Genomic DNA, 21,107 nt, shown 5'->3' on the forward strand with positions numbered 1-21,107 from the left:
AATAAATAAATAAATTAAAAAAAAAAAGAACCACTCAGACACCAATTAAAAAAAAAATAAATAAAAATAAAAAAGACAAGATCGAACTATAAGCTGCCCAAAAAGGCAGCTTACATAAATTTATTGTTGACTCCCTTAAGATTTATTAAATACCAATTGTGTATTAAGTGCTTAAAACTTTGGAAAAAGTAAAATAAATCACTAGAAAGTATGATAGCAGTATATCAGTTTTGCTATGATTATTATGATATTCAGTCTGATATTAAAATTCAATTATCACCAGTTTTAAAAAAATAAATAAATAAAATAAAATTCTTCTGTTAGGAACTTTTAAATGAATTTATTCTTATTCCTTGCTGTTACAAAATTGTTAGTATTTTGTTTATGGTGTTTTTTTATACAGACGTTATCGTTTTTCATAGTAAAAGAGTCAAACCTTTTTTGGGTATAACTGTTTTTATGCACAGAAAAACCATGTGAACCTAAATCCTAAATTTAGAGCAATTTTTACCTATAATTTTTAAAAATTAAAATACTTTCTAAAAGGTAAAAAGTAATCTGTAATATGAATATACCTCTAAGAAATTGGTAGGATAATACCATAGAAAAATTATTATCATAAACAGCATTTTTGCTTCATCTCCCTTAAATAAACAGTGAGTAAGACCAATTTAGTCCAAGTAGAAAAAACAAGAACTTAAGGAAACACCATGATTCATTAACGGATTCATTTATTAGTTATAAAGTACAGAAGTTTAATACCATAGCACTGCCTTCTCCTCTACATGTTCCTCCTTAGTATCCTTCTCATAATTCTGAAATTATCTTGTTTATTCATTGCTTACTTTTTTATTGTCTATTTTTCCCCACTCCCAATGCAATTTCTATTCAGGCTGTAGCCATTTTTTTCTCCTTTACTGCAATGATAAACACCCACTGTAGAGGAGGAAAATTTTTTCTTTCTTCCCTTCTAGGTTCTTTAGCTGGCCAAATAATTAAGTTAACATAAGATAGATTAACAGAAGAAAACAAATTTAATTTCATTCATATAGAAGCCCCAAAGATACAAGACTCAAAAGCAAGTTGAGCAACTGAGGCTTACATGCCATGCTGAACCAAGGAATGGGCTAGGGGTCTGGAGCTTCAAAGGGGAGAGGGGTAATTCACAGGACAATCACAGGAGCAGATGTTTGGTAATTATGTATGTGCCCTGCCATATGCACAGGTCTTTCACACATTCACGCATCACACGTTCCCCCTTGTCATTGTCTCCTTTCCCCTCCACACCCAGCCCCTCCACCTGCACAATCAATGTTTTCCTCTTGCCCTATCATTTATATTAGCACAAAAGCACCTTTCAATGTCTCTTATCTTAAAATAAAAATTCTTTAATTCAACATCACTCTCCAATGATGGCCCAGTTCTCTGGCTTTTAAAGGGGGAATGTTGTTCTTATGTAAATATACACATATGGATACACACAAATGCATAGATATATACATATATCTATAAAGATGCATGTACGTTGATAGATCTGATGATGGGAAGATGTAATTTTCTTCTAGATGTTTCTTTTTTTCAATAAAATAAGAAAAGTCATCAACTAACAGAAAAGAGTATTAGAGATATGAATAGTGAAGAAATTGTTGTTGTTACTGTTTAGTCGCTAACTTGTGTCTGACTCCTTCAATCCCATGGGCTATAGCCTGACAGGCTCTTCTCATGGGATTTCCAAAGCAAGACTATTGAAGTGGGTTGCTACTTGCTTCTCCAGGGGATCTTCCCAACCCAAGGATTGAACCTACATCTCCTGCTCTGCAGGCAGATTCTTTACCACTGAGGCACTGGGAAAGCCCTAGTGGAGAAATTGTTTGAAACAATTATCGCAGAAAGTGAAAAAGTGAATTTAGTAGGGTAATACAGTAGGATTTGAAAGGTAGTACAGAGCAGCCACTTAAGATGTAATACTATAATAAAGGAGAAACAAGTAGGATTTCTTCAATTCACAGTCATCTATTCAGGGAGCAAATGGCAAGCTTACTGAGGACATACGTGTTCAAGGAAGAAATTATAGTAATGAACCATGGTGTCTAAACTAAGAAGGAAATGAGGGTTTCAAACTGGTGAATGAATGCCTTGTTCAAATGGAACCAAACAACAGTTGGGGAAGTAAATGAACAGAGAGACAGGAGATTCATTTCTCAGGTGAATAAAACTCTAAATAATCCTCCCCTGCAATTCTCCAAAGGTCCTGCACAGTGTGACTTTAACCACTTGTACACAGCTTGAAATGTCATGAAGTTTTCTCAAAAGGCTCAGTGTGGATTTCCTCTACCCAGTCAGCATATGATTTTACTTACTTACAATTTCTCAGAAATGCATCCATTAAGAAAAATAGAGTCCATCAGTACAACAACTATATATCCTTTTATTTTAAAGTATTTTAAATTGCTTTAATGCATCAACCAAAAAGCAAATCATCATTCAAACCAAACAGCCTATTAGAGTCCCATCCTTAAGTGCTGTTTTGTCTCTCTGCTTATTATTCCCTTAACAGTGACAAAAACAGAAATCATATGACCAAATGTGAATGCTAAACCATTTCCAAGATAACCTGAACGTCAGCAAACAAATAGAATCTGTAATGCCATCTTGAACACTCTTCAGAAAACTGTTAAGAGGGCAAAGAGTCCGTAAAGTAAGGCACAAGGATAGGCAATGAGAAGCTGCTGTCCTTCCATGGCCAGAGCTGACATGAAGATTTTGGAGGCTGAGAGACTACACCAGCCAATGATGACCAGTGCCAACACAGTTCCAAAGGTGCCCCTACAGCAGAGACCAAAGAGATGGTTATCTTATACCAGGAGAGAAAGAAGTTATTGAATCACACTGCCTCTAAAACGTCCTTGGTATATTTCCTCCATTTGTAAAATGAGGGTGAAGGGTCATAGGAACTAAAGGCCTCAGCCAGTTAGAATTTTGAGTCAAGTTCACTATTAGAAGCTAAATATTTCATAGGTAGGTAAAAACTCAGATTACTGGAAATAGGATTGACCTGCAGTCACTTTCATAAGTCAAAATTGCAATTACTAAAATTCTTTTATATGAACTATGTTTAGAGACTTCTTTTATAACTACAAATTTCTATTCCCTGCTTTGTTCCTAAATTTACCCACTGTATGAGCAGAAAAATGACTGGACTTGAATTCCAGTGGGGTTCCCACCCCCCAGTGCTCCAGGGCCATGTCCTGGGTTTTTTGTCTGAGACAGCAAAGCCTGACACAGCTCAGGGAGGGAACAGATAGAGCAGGAAGGCACAGATGTGTGTGGCATCCCAACTCATTGCTGAAGATCCCTTTGGTTGGTGTGGGTGTAGATTTTTATAATATTGAAATGGATTTGTTCAAATTGGTATCTTCAAAAAGTAACTGTGGAGGCAATTGGTTCTTTAGGAAGAAAGGAGAATGAAGTGACTTGGCAAAAATTGCAAGTAAGATGGGCATTAAGTCAAGAGCTGCTAACTCCCAGCATATTGTTCTGTTTGCCATCAAACTACACTGCCTCACTTGATCTGGTTCAATCTGAAATTGAGAATTGTGCTTATTATTTGTGAGAGTGACAGAAATACCTACTCTTAATAGTTGAACCAAAGCAAAACAAGTGAAAAGGTACACTGTGTAGTTTGCAATGGCTTAGATTATAAATAAACCAAACATATTTTAAAGCGCTCTAATAAATATTATGTCTATTGGCTTAATTAATGCTGTTAGCAATAAAATTTAGAGGATTCAATTTACCAGTTTTTGTGAACAAAAATGTGAGATTATATATGATTCATTTGAATGTTATAGTGATATGCCCAAAATGGTAATTTCAGTTTCATGGTCTTTAGGGATCAGTTAGTTGTTCCTTATTAATAAAACTTAATGGATTCTTAAATCATCCTATACATTTCAGAATGAAAATCTAATGAAAAATATCAGACTACTGATGATTCTCAAAATTCAAGTTGCAGTTTTTATTTTGTTCTTCTAATAATCTGGAGTGATTTAAGATGCCCCAAAACTCAACTTTGCTAGAAATAATGTCTAAAACATAAAAAAAAATTTCAAATGGCAGATCATTACAGTATTCTTTGGCAAAAGCATCTGACAAAATAGAAATTGTAAAACTGAACTCTGTAGTGACATGTCAAACATCCATACCAAACAGCATAGTAAACAGAAGAGCTAGTTAAAGAAAATGATATGCAAAAGTCAGGGACAAGGCCCAGTAAATATCCACCTAACTCACACTGTGGGCTTTGCTGGTGGCTCAGACGCTAAAGAATCTGCCCGCAATGCAGGAGACCTGGGTTCTATCCCTGGGTTGGGAAGACACCTTGGAGAAGGGAATGGTTAACCATTCCAGTATTCTGGTCTGGAGAATCCCATGGACAGAGGAGCGTGGCAGGCTACAGTCCATGGAATCACAAAGAATTGGACACGACTGAGTGACATTCATTCACTTTTCACATTGTACTTACACATTCAAGGTTCCCATTTGCCATTGTATTCCTCTTTTTTAAGTGTTGAGTACTCACTGGTAAAGTAAGGGTTTGCTCTATGTTATTCTGAAGACCGTTACTTCCAATAAACTTAGGGTTACCAGGGGGTAAAGAGTGGGAGATATAAATTAGAAGATTGTGAATGACATATACACACTATTACATATGAAGTAGATAACTAATAAGAACCTACTGTACAGTACAGGGAACTCTGCTCTGTAGAGGGAAATCTTTCCCCCTTCCCTGGGAAGGGAAGCCCACAATGTGAGCTAGAGGTATATTTATTGAGATATATTTAATACCCTATACTAGCCCATATGGGAAAAGAATGCAAAAAATAGTGGATATATGTACAACAGATTCACTTTGCTGTACAACTGAAACTAACACAACACTGTAAGTCAATGTTGTATCTTACAATAATTTTTTTTTTAAAAAAGACTGTTGTTTTCAAAATGAAACCATATTAAAACAGAAAAGTACTTCTATCTATGCAATTCTCAATAATGTTATAAAGAAAGTATCTGAGATTATATCTAAACAAAAATATTAGCCTTTCTAAAATGTTTATCTGGCATTGACAATGTCTGTATATAATAACGTATCCAATATAGTGTTAATAACCTAAAACTTGGATCATCCAAGAAAAAAATGTGAATTGTGTCTATATGGAAAAATGAGCGCTGGTGGCAAATGTTTATTTCTAATTGTGTTTGGAGCATGGGAGATGACAAAGAACTATGGAATTACTTGCTCTCCCCAGCCCAAAGTGGTAGTGCTCCGTATGTGCCCTAGGAAAGTGCCCAACAGAAGTGTATTCACTGAATCCTTATGTGTATTTTTGAATTATAAATACTAACTGCCCAGGAAGTAAAAAAGAAAAAAAAATATTGACTGAGTGTATATATTATGAAGTTCTCTAGCATCAATATCCTCACCAGGGTTCCTGGGAATTCTGCACTATAAGGAGCCCAGCTGAGAAAGAACAGTTGCTTCCCTCCTAGAAGGCAGAATGCCTGGGAGCTGAAGCAATTTGTCAGGGTTCACCAGGCACTTACTCTTCCTAATTCAAACAAGTGAATTTTCTGTAGTTGGTTATATTACCCATGGCAATAGTTCATATTGAAGAATGTGACTACAAACGAAGTACCAACTTTAAAGATAACTTGGTTTAATTTATTTTTTAAATCATTGAAATAGGAACAGCACCTGAGCCAAAACCGACCTACTTTCCCGAAACTGTAAGTAGCTTTTAATAGCCAGTTTCCCCAATCTTCCTACTAAAATGATCAGAAAGAGGTTAACTGTTGCACTGATGAGGCAAGCTTCAGCGATGTTTGTGCATGTGGGGTCAATTAGTAACACAGACACTTACTGCAGTGAAAAGAAGATGGCGCAGCTGGAGAGGATGACCATGGGGAGCAGGCAGTAACCCAGCACACTCGCCACGCAGCCATAGGACACTCCTGAAGAGCTCATCAAGTTCAGTAAGGCATGAATACCTAGGCAGCCAATGGCACTCATGCCATACACATAACCAAACTGGACTTTTCCTGCCTGAAACAATGGGAAGAAAACAGTTTGGATCACAATGAACATCAAGAAGAAATCAGATTGTCAACAAAGCAGAGAATACTTTCGAGTCATTCAGCTCAATGTTGTTCATGTCTTTGGAGTATAAGCATCAGGAGATTGGGAGCTCTAAAGAAAACACTGATTGTAATACAGATTCAGGTCATGAAAACAATCCCCTCCTCTATACATGGGATGGCACAAGCATTCTTATATTCCCAGACTGATATTTTTATTATAGATTGCCTGTTGGGGTACTAGGCATAGGTGAGGATATATTTTCTTCCCATATTTGTTGAAAAATTAAATGAATGAATAAATGAATAAAAAAATTCTGATTTAGTCTTGGAGATTTATAAGACATAATAGTAATATTAGCAAACATCATTGCATTTACTATCTTAGGTCCTGTTCTCAAGATTGCACATAAATTAATTTATTTAATCCACACAATATAATGAGTAGGTATCATTGTTGTACCCATTATACACAGGAAGAAACTGAGGTGCAAAGAGATTATGGGACTTGCTTAAAATAAACTAATGCTAAGCAGTGAGGCTTGGCTTGAACCCAGGCAGTCTGACTCTACAATTTAGGCCCTTAATACCTGCAGAAGCTCCAACAAGTGACAAAACAGGGGGACCCAGGTGGCGCAGTAGTAAAGAAAATGAAAGTGAAAGTCGCTCAGTCATCTCTGACTTTTTGTGACCCCATGGATATACTTTCCATGGAATTCTCCAGGCCAGAATACTGGAGTGGCTAGCCATTCCCTTCTCCAGGGAATCTTTCCAACCCAAGAATAGAACCCAGGTCTCCTGCATTGTAGGCGGATTCTTTATCAGCTGAGCCATAAATACATCTTCCAACGCAGGAGATGTAGGACACATGAGTTTGATCTCTGGGTCAGAGAGATTCCCTGAAAGAGGAAATGGCAACCCACTCCAGTATTCTTGCTGGGAAAAATCCCATGGACAGAGGAGCCTGACTGCCTTAGTCTGTGGTGTCCCAAAGAGGTGGACACAACTGAGAATGCACTCACATGCAAGCCAGCATATCCCAAACTTATGTGACCAGAGAATCCTATGTTTTCATAATGCCTGTTACCAGCTTAACTAAACAGACTTTATGAAAAACTGATTTACATAAAGCAAGCAATAGTGGATCATAAAGGCATTGTTAAAGGAAGTCAGACTGAAGTATTCAGGACAGACCACTGATCTGAGGATTCATCAGATAGCCGTCGCCCACACGATACTGGAGACTTGTTGCTGAAGCAGCTCCATTAAACTCATCCAGGGACAGTCACAAACTATTGTTGATTCAACAGAAGATATTTTAATGTTTGCTATCTGAGGATGCCAAATCTCTAGTAAAAAATGCATGTCATTTTTATATATACATTAAGCTGGTTAGAAATTCTAGATTCTAGATTGAAGAATCTGACTCTGATTTTCAGGGAAATTATACAAAACCAACAAAACTGATTCACAGAGAGAGAGCTTTTTAGCTGTCTTTTTTTCTTTTCCATAGCTGTTATTCATGAAGTCCTTATATCTTAGAATAAGTCCCTATATCTTTACAGAATAAAGAGATATTTATTTTGTAGTCAATTAACGGAGAATATCATGACCATTTTATTGTTCAAAACTGTCAAGCTATTTTGAATTTTTCTTCCTCTGCAGTTAGGGAAGTTGATCACTACTAAATTCTTTCACAAAATGTCCCTGGGCTATGCCGCAGAATTCTCTCCCGCATTAGCCATAATAAGTCCTTCTGGCTATTTTGTGAAGTAATGTTAATAATGCTAATGGGTATGCTAAAAGAAACACATCAGTTGTGTACTGCACTAATGGACGAGTTTGTTCCACTTGGAAAATAGTGACAATTTCAAATAACTTTCATGTATTAGAGTAACATTTTACTTGACATTTAACTGGATGGGATAATTCAGAGGTACAAATAGTTGTAATGGTGACACACAACTTCCCTACACTCGAAGGACACATAGCTGGCCCGTGATCCTAACCAGTTTTATGAATGGGGTAAACAGAGGGTGGATTAAATTAATTTGGTAGTAAAATTGTCCTTTTTCATATCAGTTACTGACTTCTCTATCTCTTTCTCTTGTTAGATTATCCAGTTTGAGGCTTAATTCCACTTGGCAGGGGCCATTCTCATTTTTTAATTTGTTTCAAATTCTAATAAGGGTTTGTAATTGAAGTGGAAAATAAATGTTCAGTTTCTTTTTACATTTCAAATGTTTGAGATCATCCTTGTACCATTACTACATCTTTATTTGAAATACTTCTTATTCCTGCTTATGCTTTTATATTGGCCATGCATATCTCTTTTCCAGATCACACTTACAGCTCTACTAGAAAAATTAAATGGAGCCATAGTTTTAAAACACTTGTGTTTATGGTTTCAGGGTTGAAAATAATTTTAAGAGGAAGAATAAGTAAAATTAAATCTGTGTTGAGTGTTTGAAGCTGTTCTTTCTGGTTTGCTTCCTGAAACATGAAGAAAGTCCACTAAAAGATATTGTGCTTTATATCAACATAAATCATAAAAATGATGAGTATGTGACTATGAATATTACACCTCTGGAGATAATGAGCAGATTTGAATATTGTTTCTGGATTGAGTCTTGTTTTCTTTATTATAGTGCACTTCCAGCTCATAAAATCATCTTTTACATTTTCATTTCAGATATCCAGGACAGGGTTAATAGCCTCAAATGGACTCTGAGTTAAATCTGGCTTTATTAATATCCAGCTGAGTTTTTCGGTCCTTATTGTTTTACATGTATCAGAATCAATTCTGGAGTAACTACATGTGATGGTAAAGTTGAAGTGAAAATAGCTGCCTAAAATCTTTGAGAAAATATGAATTTTTACACATTTCCCAAAATTTCAGATTTGAAATGAACCTTAAGAATCACTTGCATAGGCTTTTTTTTTTTTTTTTGTCTTCAAAGTGAAAAAAATGAAGGCCTAGAAATAAGAAATGAAAGGTTCAGGATCTTATCTAGAGGCAAAGTTAGGGGCAGATCCAAATTTTTCACTCTCAGTTGAGTTCTTTGTTTGTATTGTTTTACACTTAAAACTGAGGATATTTAAATAATTCCAACTAACATTATGTACCCAAAAAAGATCTTAATGGGATTATTTTTTTTCCTTTAGGAGATGGTAATAGTAATATTTTCTACGAAAAAAACAAACAGCTGTTATATTACAAATTACCTGAAAAAGAAACAAGAGTTAATATGTTAAATTAATTGTTTCTGACTCTGATTAATTGACATGGTCTTACTTGCAACTTAATCTAATATTATCAAATTACTGTGGCAAAGACAGAAGGAACGTTTGAAACTAAATTAAAACTCTAGTTGATATAGCATTATACTTGCAGTGTATTTGCATTTGCTGTAGTTCAAAGGAAGAAATAAGATGCCATAACTAAGTACTATTGTATTGGATAAACATGACATATTTATTGACCAAGTTACAATGCACAGACTAGATTTCTATCAGAATTTGGATTAGTATTATGTACTTAATAATGCAAAGTGAAAATTAATTTAGTTGCAAATACATTTCATAGCTACCTTTTGAGAAGTATAGCTGCATTAGGGGAGTGGATAGCTGTAAAAAACAGATGTGAACTGAATAATTAATTTAAGGACTTTTCCTAGCATCTTAAATTTTCTATATCATCTCTCTTGCCAAGTTTACCATTTTGTGCCTTAATGAAACTGTACTTGTCAGACTGGCTTGACCATCTTTTTCATCCTCTGCTTTTAATGTGCTGTCATTACCTTCTTAATGTAAAATCATAGACCTTTCCTATTTCTTCTTTTTCTCTCCTTTTTTGAGGGGGAGAAAATATTTTTCTAAAGTATGAGCTAGAATGTCTTCTAAACTTTACTTAGGAGGAAAAAATGTTCTTTTTTGGTGACTCCTAATGCCCCATGGAAAAGAAATGCAAAAAAGCAAAATAGCTGTCTGAGGAGGCCTTACAAATAGCTGTGAAAAGAAGAGAAGTGAAAAGCAAAGGAGAAAAGGAAAGATATAAGCATCTGAATGCAGAGTTCCAAAGAATAGCAAGGAGAGATTGTTATGCCCAGTGTCCGAGTCCCCAAAACTGAGAGAATAAGACGTCCACAGCAACGCAAAAGCATAAAGGGGGTTATTGCTAGCTCGAGCTAGGGCTCAAGTCTCATCCAGTGCAACACAACTGCTTATATACAGGCGGTCTTTTGTCTCAGCAATAGTGTAGTTGGCGTGTGGTGATTGACCCAACCTTGGGTCATCGTGGTGACTGACTTAACCTTGGCATCATCCGGGGGGACCTTGGCGTCATCGGGGACCTTGGTGGGGCTTCCCAGAATTACGACTCATGCTTACAGGAACCTGAGGCTCAGGCCTAGCATGGCCTGTCGAGCCTGTCATGGCTCAAGTCAGGTCCCAACAGAGATAAGAAAGCCTTCCTCAGCGATCAATGCAAAGAAACAGAGGAAAACAATACAATGGGAAAGACTAGAGATCTCTTCAAGAAAATTAGAGATACCAAGGGAACATTTCATGCAAAGATGAGCTCGATAAAGGACAGAAATGGTATGGACCTAACAGAAGCAGAAGATATTAAGAAGAAGTGGCAAGAATACACAGAAGAACTATATAAAAAGATCTTCATGACCCAGATAATCATGATGGTATGATCACTCACCTAGAGCCAGACATCCTGGACTGTGAAGTCAAGTGGGCCTTAGAAAGCATCACTACAAACAAAGCTTGTGGAGGTGATGGAATTCCAGTTGAGCTATTACAAATCCCAAAAGATGATGCTGTGAAAGTGCTGCACTCAATATGCCAGCAAATTTGGAAAACTCAGCAGTGGCCACAAGACTGGAAAAGGTCAGTTTTCATTCCAATCCCTGAGAAAGGGAATGCCAAAGAATGCTCAAACTACTGCACAATTGCACTCATCTCACATGCTAGTAAAGTAATGCTCAAAATTCTTCAAGCCAGGCTTAAGCAATACGTGAACTGTGAAATTCTTGATGTTCAAGATGGTTTTTGAAAAGGCAGAGGAACCAGAGATCAAATTGCCAACATCCGCTGGATCATCAAAAAAGCAAGAGAGTTCCAGAAATACATCTATTTCTGCCTTACTGACTATGCCAAAGCCTTTGACTATGTGGATCACAATAAACTGTGGAAAATTCTGAAAGAGATGGGAATACCAGACCACCTGACCTGCCTCTTGAGAAACCTGTATGCAGGTCAGGAAGCAACAGTTAGAACTGGACATGGAACAATAGACTGATTCCAAATAGGAAAAGGAGTACGTCAAGGCTGTATATTGTCACCCTGCTTATTTAACTTATATGCAGAATACATCATGAGAAACGCTGGGTTGGAAGAAGCACAAACTGAAATCAAGATTGCTGGGAGAAATATCAATAACCTCAGACATGCAGATGACACCACCCTTATGGCAGAAAGTGAGGAGGAACTAAAAAGCCTCTTGATGAAAGTAAAAGTGGAAAGCAAAAAAGTTGGCTTAAAGCTCAACATTCAGAAAATGAAGATCATGGCATCTGGTCCCATCACTTTGTGGGAAATAGATGGGGAAACAGTGGAAACAGTGTCAAACTTTATTTTGGGGGGCTCCAAAATCACTGCAGATGGTGATTGCAGCCATGAAATTAAAAGACGCTTACTCCTTGGAAGGAAAGTTATGACCAGCTAGATAGCATATTTAAAAGCAGAGACATTACTTTGCCAACAAAGGTCCTTCTAGTCAAGGCTATGGCTTTTCCAGTGGTCATGTATGGATGTGAGAGTTGGACTGTGAAGAAAGCTGAGCACTGAAGAATTGATGCTTTTGAACTGTGGTGGTGGAGAAGACTCCTGAGAGTCCCTTGGACTGCAAGGAGATCCAACCAGTCCATCCTAAAGGAGATCAGTCCTGGGTGTTCATTGGAAGGACTGATGCTAAAGCTGAAACTCCAATACTTTCGCCACCTCATGCAAAGAGTTGACTCACTGGAAAAGACTCTGATCCTGGGAGGGATTGGGGGCAGGAGGAGAAGGGGACGACAGAGGATGAGACCCCTGGATGGCATCACCGACTGGGTGGACATGGGTTTGGGTGGACTCTGGGAATTGGTGATGGACAGGGAGGCCTGGCATGCTGCGATTCATGGTGTCGCAAAGAGTCGGACACGACTGAGCGACTGAACTGAAGAATTGAATGTCATTGCTCCCAAATTTAAAGAATGAAAGAGACCCAAACACAAGACAAATGGTGAAGTCGAGAGGGGAAATGCCTTCATAAAAACAGAAAACTAAAATGACATGGGAAATATACAGGTTGAAATAACAAATCACTGCTTATAAATGCAAGTCTGTTTATTCATAGTAGCCTAATCAGGAACAAGGAGACTCATCTCAGACCTCACAGAATATCTGCAATAGTCTGGAGACACAATCCAGAAAAGAAAATATTGAGTAAATAGTATTATGACAGAAATCACACAGAAAGCAAGAAATAAAATTTCGGCCCTATTATTTCCAAATTCCACATGTTCCTTCAACTTTTTCAGATTGATAGTCTTTTCTAAACAACAGAAAAAGGCTTAACAATAAGAAAATCATTTATATGATTTCCTGCTTTGTTGAAAACCAAGTGATTTGATTTTCACAATTCTATTTAAATTTACATTTTTTTTTATTTGTCGTAAGAAGTGATGACAGTTTCTTTTTGCCATTATGGTTCAAGTAGATATGTCTCTCTTACCAAAAAAATGTAGTCATGAATTAAACAAACAATTTTCAGTTTATAAAGTGATATACTACTTTCTGTGTTTACAAAGATAACTTCAACAAATAACATTTGGAAGGGCATACATTAAAATCTGATACTTGGCTGTCATGTACACAGAAGTAGAAATACGATATTGTAAACATGAAATCAGATTATGTTGTAAACCAATGTTATTTCAATTAAAAAAGAAAAAAAATCTAGAACTGGCTGCTGTTCGTTACCAAAAGTAGGGTGGCTCCTAGAGCCATGCAGAACAGTATGGGCCCAGTGAGATCTGTTTCATTCATAATGCTGCCATCTGCTGGCTTCATTGGGTTTAACACTGTCAAGGTTTTTAGCCATATGTGATCAAAATTAATTCCAAGTTCTGCAAAAAAAAAAAAAGAAAAAAGATAACATAAATATAGAAAAATAAGCATGAGTAATATTCTTTAATTAAAGTTATTAACTTACAAAGCATTGTAATCTGTTTGTTATACCATGATAGTCTAAACTTCTATGTAATATATATGATACAGAGCAACCTTAAAACAAACAAAAAGAATGTATATTCCCACACAGTGTCCTAGAGGACATATTTTAGAGATATAGTCAAGGAAAAAATTCCTGCCTTCAGCAAATATATGGTTAAAATCTAGCCAAAAGTGAAGAAATGGACATTTTCAGTAAAGATATAAAATATAATGGTAGCTAACAATCCACTCCAGTGTTCTTGCCTGGAGAATCCCAGGGACGGGGGAGCCTGGTGGCTGCCATCTCTGGGGTTGCACAGAGTTGGACACGACTGAAGTGACTTAGCAGCAGCAGCAGCAGCAACAAACCAAAAGTCCCATCTTATCGCACATTTTGTTATTTCTTTTTCCTGCGTTTTCAACTGCTAACACTTTTGAAACTTGTTCTACGAAACATGCATCATTTTCAAATCAGTTCAGTTCAATTGCTCAGTAGTGTCCGACTATTTGGGACCCCATGGACTACAGCATGCCAGGCTTCCCTGTCCAACACCAACTTCTGGAGCTTGCTCAAACTCATGTCCATTGACTCTGTGATGCCATCCAACCATCTAATCTTCTGTCTTCCCCTTCTCCTCCCGCCTTCAATCATTCCCAACTGTCACATCCACACATGACTTATGGAAAAACCATACTTCGACTAGATGGATCTTTGTTGGCAAAATAATATCTTTGCTTTTTAATATGTTATCTACTTTGGTGATATCTTTTTTTCCAAGGAGCAAGAATCTTTTAATTTCATGGCTGCAGTCACCATCTGCAGTGATTTTGGAGCACAAGAAAATAAAGTCTGTCAGTGTTTCCGTTGTTTCCCCATCTATTTGCCACAAAGTGATCAGACCAGATGCCATAATCTTTGTTTATCGAATGTTGAGTTTTAAGCCAGCTTTTTCACTCTCCTCCTTCACTTTCATCAAGAGGCTCTTTAGTTCCTCTTTGCTTTCTGCTCTAAGGGTGGTGTCATCTGCATATATGAGGTTATTGATATTTCTCCTGGCAATCTTGATTCCAGCTTGTGCTTCACTCAGTCAAGCATTTAGTATAATGTACTCTGCATTAAGTTAAATAAGCAGGGTGACAATATACAGCCTTGACATACTCCTTTTCCGACTTGGAACCAGTCCATTTTTCCATGTCTGGTTCAAACTGTTGCTTCTTGACCTGCATGCAGATTTCTCAAGAGGCAGGTCAGGTGGCCTGGTATTCCCATCTCTTGAAGAATTTTCCACAGTTTGCTGATTCCCACAGTCAAAGGCTTTAGCATAGTCAATGAAGCAAAAGTAGATATTTTTCCAAAATTCTCTTGCTATTTCCATGATCCACTGGGTGTTGGCAATTTGATCTCTGGTTCCTCTGCCTTTTCTAAATCCAGCTTGAACATCTGGAAGTTCTCGGCTCATGTACTATTGAAGCCAGGCTTGGAGAATTTTGAGCATTTCTTTGCTAGAGTGTGAGATGAGTGTAATCGTGTGGTAGTATGAACATTCTTTGGCATAGCCCTTCTTTGGGATTGGAATGAAAACTGACCTTTTCCAGTCCTGTGACCACTGCTGAGTTTTCCAAATTTGCTGGCATATTGAGTGCAGCACTTTCACAGCATCATCTTTTAGGATTTGTAATAGCTCAACTGGAATTCCATCAGCCCCACTAGCTTTGTTTGCCGTGATGCTCTCTAGGGCCCACTTAACTTCACATTCCAGGATGTCTGGCTCTAGGTGAGTGATCACATCATTGTGGTTATCTGGGTCTTTAAGATCTTTTTTTGCATAGTTCTTCTATGTATTCTTGCCACCTCTTTTTAATATCTTCTGCTTCTCTTAGGTCCATACGGTTTCTGTCCTTCATTGTGCCCACCTCTGCATGAAATGTTCCCTTGGTATGTCTAATTTTCTTCAAGAGTCTCTGGTCTTTCCCATTGTATTGTTTTCCTCTATTTCTTTGCATTGATCACTGAAGAAGGCTTTCTTATCTCTCCTTGCTATTCTTTGGAACTCTGCATTTATATGGATATATCTTTCCGTTTCTCCTTTGCCTTTTGCTTCTTTTTTCTCAGCTAACTGTAAAGTCTCCTCAGACAACCATTTTACCTTTTTGCATTTTTCTTCTTGGAGATGGTTTTGATCACTGCCTCCTCCATCCATAGTTCTTCAGATGCTTCATCTATCAGATCTAACCTCTTGAAAATATTTGTCACTTCTACTGTATAATCATAAAGGATTTGATTTATGTCACCTGAATGGCGGTTTTCCCTATTTTCTTCAAGTTACATCTGAATTTGGCAATAAAGAGTTCATGATCTGAGCCACAGTCAGCTCCTGGTCTTGTTTTTGCTGACTGTATAGAGTTTCTCCATCTTCGGCTGCATAGTATATAGTCAAATTAATCTCAGTATAGACTATCTGGTGATGCCCATGTGTAGAGTCGTCTTTTGTATTGTTAGAAGAAGGTATTTGGTATGACCAGTGTGTTCTCTGGGCAAACTCTGTTAGCCTTTGCCCTGCTTCATTTTGTATTCCAAGGCAAAACTTGCCTGTTACTCCAGGTATCTCTTGACTTCCTACTTTTGCATTCTAGTCCTGTATGATGAAAAGGACATCTAATTTTCAAATAGCAGTGTTATTTAATCTGAAGACACTTACTTCCACTCTTCCTAATGAGCAATGCTATGCTAACTATGTAAAAACTCCATGGAAGAGAAAAAGTTCTTCCAGCAAGTAACAGCAATCATGGGTGCACACATATTTTAATCAGGCCAAAGCTCTGTGTTGGTGAGTGTGTGTATTCAGAGACTGAATTCTTGAGACAATTAACCTTTCTCTTCTTTGAGTAGTGATGGTAAAATAAAATAACCAAAATCACTGAGGCCCAGTGTCTGTGAGTCTAAACTCATTTATATGTTTCTAATTTGTTCCCAGTGCTTTATTTTTCAAAGAATTGTGACTGCCACATTACATACTATACACCCCTCTGCTAGATTCTGTTCCTCTTATATATTTTTCATAAAAAAGAAAAGAAAAACACTCAGACATTTGACATACACTGAATATAGAAATAAATTCCAGGATTACATCAGTTACTTTTCTTACCACTCTGATGAACTTTAAGATGTAGGAAAAAAAAGAACATTTATAAGGAAGAAGAATGTAACTTCACTACTTAGGAACCAGTAATTTAGCTGATTTCCCTCCTGCTATCATTTTAAATTTGAATAAGAGTGAGGTGGGGGTTAGGAAAAACTGAAGCTAAACTACTATAAAGTACATGCATTTCAGTTGGAAAGAGTGGAAATCTTTTAGCTGAATGTTTTTACTGAATTTTGCTGTAAGCCCTGAAAGATTTACATGTGTTGGTCTATCTGACATGCACTGAGGCAAGCACTGTTAGTTTATTTCTACTTTGTGTGTTAGATGGTTGAAGTCTGGGGAGATGAAGTAAGTTTTCCAAAGTCACAAAACCAGTAATAGAAAATTTAGGTTCCAGCACTGGAGAATCTGACCCAAGAACTCATACTTTTCAAATAAATAAATAGATAACAGTCTGATTTAAAGGATAGATAGAGGAATTGAATAGACATTTTTCCAAAGAAGACATCCAAATGGCCAAGAGGTACATGAAAATGTGCTTAGCACCATTAATCATCAAGAAAATGCATATCAAAATCACAAAATCATTTCACACTTGTTAGAATGGCTAACATCGAAAAGAAGTAAGTATTGGTGAGGATATGGAGAAAAGGCAACTCTTCAATATTGCTGGTGGGAATGTTAGTTGGTATAGCCACTATGGAAAGCACTATGGGGGTTCCTCAAATATTATAAAAAAATAGAACTACCATATGATCCAGCTATGCCACTGCTGGGAATATATATGAAGGAAACAAAAACAGGATATCAGAGAGATACCTGCACCTCCACTTTGATAGCAGCACTGTGTGTGTGCCTGCCAAGTCACTTCACTCGTATCCGACTCTTTATGACCCTATGTACCATAGCCTGCCAGGATCCTCTGTCCATGAGATTCTTCAGACAAGGTTGGGTTATTTACTATTAGTGCCACCTGTGAAGATAGCAGCATTGGATACAACAGTCACAACCACTTAAGTGTTCATTTATGGATGAATAGATTTAAAAGTTATGGTATATATATATACACACACACTATGGAGGGCTTTCCTGGTAGCTCAGCTGGTAAAGAATCTGCCTGCAATGCAGGAGACTCCAGTCCAATTCCTGGGTTGGGAAGATCCCCTGGAGAAGGGATAGGCTACCCACTCCAGTATTCATGGGTTTCTCTGGTGTCTCAGATGATAATCTACCTGCAGTGTGTGAGACTTGGGTTCAATCCCTGGGTTGGGAAGATCCCCTGGACGAGGTCATGGCAACCCACTCCAGTATTCCTGCCTGGAGAATCCCTATGGACAGAGCTGCCTGGTGGGCTACAGTCCATGGGGTCACAAAAGGTTGGACACAACTGAGCAACTAAGTGCGTGCATGTGCGTGCGCACACACACACACACACACAGGAATACTATTCAGTCATAAAAAATGAGGAAATTCTACCATTTGTAACAACATGAATGGACCTTGAGGGCATTTTTCTAAGTGAAATAAGCCAGAAATAAAAAGCCAAATATTGCACAGTATCACTTGTTATGCGGAGTCTAAAAAAAATTTTTTTTAAGTCAAACTTACAGAGTCAGAGTAGAAAAGTGGTTGCCATGGAGTAGGGAAAGTAGGAAGAGATTGGTAAAAGGTCAGAAAAGCAGAAAAAGAACCCACCCTTTTAACCATAGCTTTGATTGAGTCAATGTGCATCTAATCTCATAATGTTTGTATTTTTTTAAGTGTGCTCAGTTCTCCCATGTGAAGGATTGTATTCCCAAATCATTGGTACCTGGCATTTAACTTCCCTTCACAGGATTTAGTAACCCTCTTTGGTCAAAGACAGGGTATAGTTCAGTTTCTTCTATAGTGGCATGTACCTAAACACCTTGCAGAGCTAACATTCTACACACAGGGTATCAGATGAAATTTCAATGATTGCCATGACATAGAGGGGTCTTGCTCCAACAGGGACCTAGGCATTTTCAGGATATCAGCCAGACATGGCCTCAGTTAGGATAGAAGGTGTATCTTTCACTCTTTCCACATCCAGGGTGACAAGTGCTAGCCACCCGAACTTGAAAAGAAAGAATATGAATTTAATTTGAACTAAGTTAATAGTGAGCAAACAATTTTACATTTCAACTTCCTTTTTTACTTTTACAGTGTATTTATATATTTCTTAATGAACATATACTTTGGAAAATATGAGCAGTTCATCAATTTAAAATAGCGTAGGCTGTCTAATGTGATATTTAAAATAGCAGATTTTAAAAGTAGACAAATGCTTAGGTTGACGTTGATATCACCTGAGACTTATGTTGTTTTCAAATTTTATTTTCAATTTAGACATTTACATTAACAATGTGTTTTCAGTTTTTATTACAATAGAGTGACTTTTAATTCAAAATAACTTTTTCCTCAAAAAGTGTAATTATTATGCTTGAAGAAACCCAGATGAAAATGTTTTACAAGACCTTGTTACTGATTTCAGGCACTTATTTAATGGCATAATTAACTTTTGCACTTTCAACACTGAGTCATGAAACAGTAAATGAACATAAGATCTAACAAATTTTTTCATACATGTACATCCGTGGAGGATTCATGTTGATGTATGGCAAAACCAATACAGTATTGTAAAGTAAAATAAAGTAAAATTAAAAAAAAAGAAAAAATATCTTATGTGTTTTTTACCAAAATACATTTCCATAATGTTTTGTTTTAAAATTTATTACATGGTATGCTAGACTATATGTATTTATCAATTATAGTACTCTAATATAACACCTGTTTTACAAGATAAAAAAGATGAAACTGTTATGAAATTTGAATGCAAAATTTATTGTTTTGCTGTCATCTAGTGGTAGTAAAGTATACCATATATATGCTATAAAAATGAATTAATACCTTTGTTTTCTATGCAAATTGTGGCATTGGCCTTTCAAATATGAACATCAGGCTATGCTACAAATATAAATACCAAATGTCACAGTAATTTTTCTAGTCTGACAGATTTGAATTGACTATTATTTATCAAGATGCATTTGTTAACACATTGATTGCACATTATCACATAGCAAAAGTTATCATTCTTACAGAAAAGCAAGCGAAAACGAGCTTTTTAGCAAGCAAACTGAGGAATAAACAAACATATTTTCAAATAGCATGTTTTTTTGCAAGGGGTAATTATTATAGCTTCATAATTTTATAGATTGTTTTGGTGTACACTCAATAAAAACTAGCAAATATCATTTATCATCTTATCCTAGAAATCCTGCATATGGTCTTTTTATACCTTTTAGACAGATAAGGCTTAAGGCTTCACAAAGTCACCCTGGCTGAAGAGCATATTGGATCAGAGTCCAGAAATTTCATAGACTCAAAATGGAAAATTATATTAGGTACTGTTATTTCTAATATATATTTGGTGAGTATAATCACAAAGAGAAAAAAATTCTAGGAATTTCTCTGAGCTGTAAAAAGGAGGAGGGGAAATCTAATATATTTCCTATTTGAAATTTGAGAAGACATTACAGGAGAATATATTATATTTTAGAATATCAGAATGGAAGTATTTGCGGCAAGTAGAAAATATTATATTCAATAAATATTGTAGGAAAAATTGATCAACCATAAAAAAGTTAAATTCTACTTCACATACTAACTTAAAACAATTTTCAATGAATCAAAAATTTAAGTCCAGAACAAAAAGATAATTTAAAAATTTAAGAATCTATAAGAGGATATATCTTTCTGGCTTTAGAGCTGGAGAAATATAGTCTAAACAAAGAACAATTGGAAAAAAGTTACAAAGAAAAACATTATGGGGTTGAAAACATAAATATTAAAATGTCTATATGCTCTAATATCCCATAAATAAATTAGATGGCAAACACAATCTATGAAAAAAGCATGAAATACATATTCCAGACAATAATATCTTTACTATATAAATATCTCTAGAAATAAAAAAAGAAAGGAAAAGTCTTAAGATTTTAAAAACAGAAAGACGTAAAAGTCAATGAACATGAAAAGAAAGTCTAACTTCTCTAGTAACCAAGAAATAAAAGTATTATTTTTTTGCCTGTTTTGTCTATCAAATTAACAAAGACATTTACTATTCTACTGTGTAGGTGTATTGGCTCATCATTTTTCCAGATGACTCTGACAGTGTGGCTTTGACCCAGCAATCCCAACATTATAGATCGATCCTGAGGACAGATTCTGTACAGGTCAAAGTTATCTAATGTGATGTTCACCAAAGCATTATCTATTATAAAGGAACAATGTTTAAGATTTAAATTATGGTGGTGGTTAAGTCACTAAGTTGTGTACAACTCTTGCGACCTCACAGACTAGTCTCCTCTGTCCATGGGATTTTCCAGGCAAGAAAACTGGAGCAGGCTACCATTTTCTTCTCCAGGGGATCTTCCTGACTCAGTGATCGAACCTGTGTCTCCTGCATTGCAGATGGATTTTTTACTGCTGAACCAGATTTAAATTATGATATTTGTATATAATGGGCTTCCTAGGTGGCTCAGT

At 36.5% G+C, this 21,107-nt stretch overlaps 1 protein-coding gene across 4 annotated transcripts in view; it reads right to left on the reverse strand.

The window, feature by feature from the left end:
- Positions 1 to 1,371: 1,371 nt before the first annotated feature.
- YIPF7 (Yip1 domain family member 7) overlaps positions 1,372 to 21,107 on the reverse strand; it is a 40,094-nt gene continuing 20,358 nt past the window's right edge. For 3 of the 4 annotated variants that reach the window (XM_040238135.1, XM_040238134.1, XM_040238133.1), the window contains 3 exons: positions 13,171 to 13,316; positions 5,922 to 6,103; positions 1,372 to 2,826 (listed from right to left, as the gene is read on the reverse strand). In XM_040238135.1, the coding sequence (XP_040094069.1) occupies positions 2,664 to 2,826; positions 5,922 to 6,103; positions 13,171 to 13,316 (491 nt within the window). In that variant the 3' untranslated portion in view covers positions 1,372 to 2,663. Of the gene's footprint in view, positions 2,827 to 5,921; positions 6,104 to 13,170; positions 13,317 to 21,107 lie in introns of those variants that run through there. The other variant, XM_040238136.1, reaches the window with a different exon arrangement.

Source organism: Oryx dammah, unplaced genomic scaffold (genome assembly GCF_014754425.2).
Source record: "Oryx dammah isolate SB20612 unplaced genomic scaffold, SCBI_Odam_1.1 HiC_scaffold_3, whole genome shotgun sequence".
NCBI lineage: Eukaryota > Metazoa > Chordata > Mammalia > Artiodactyla > Bovidae > Oryx > Oryx dammah.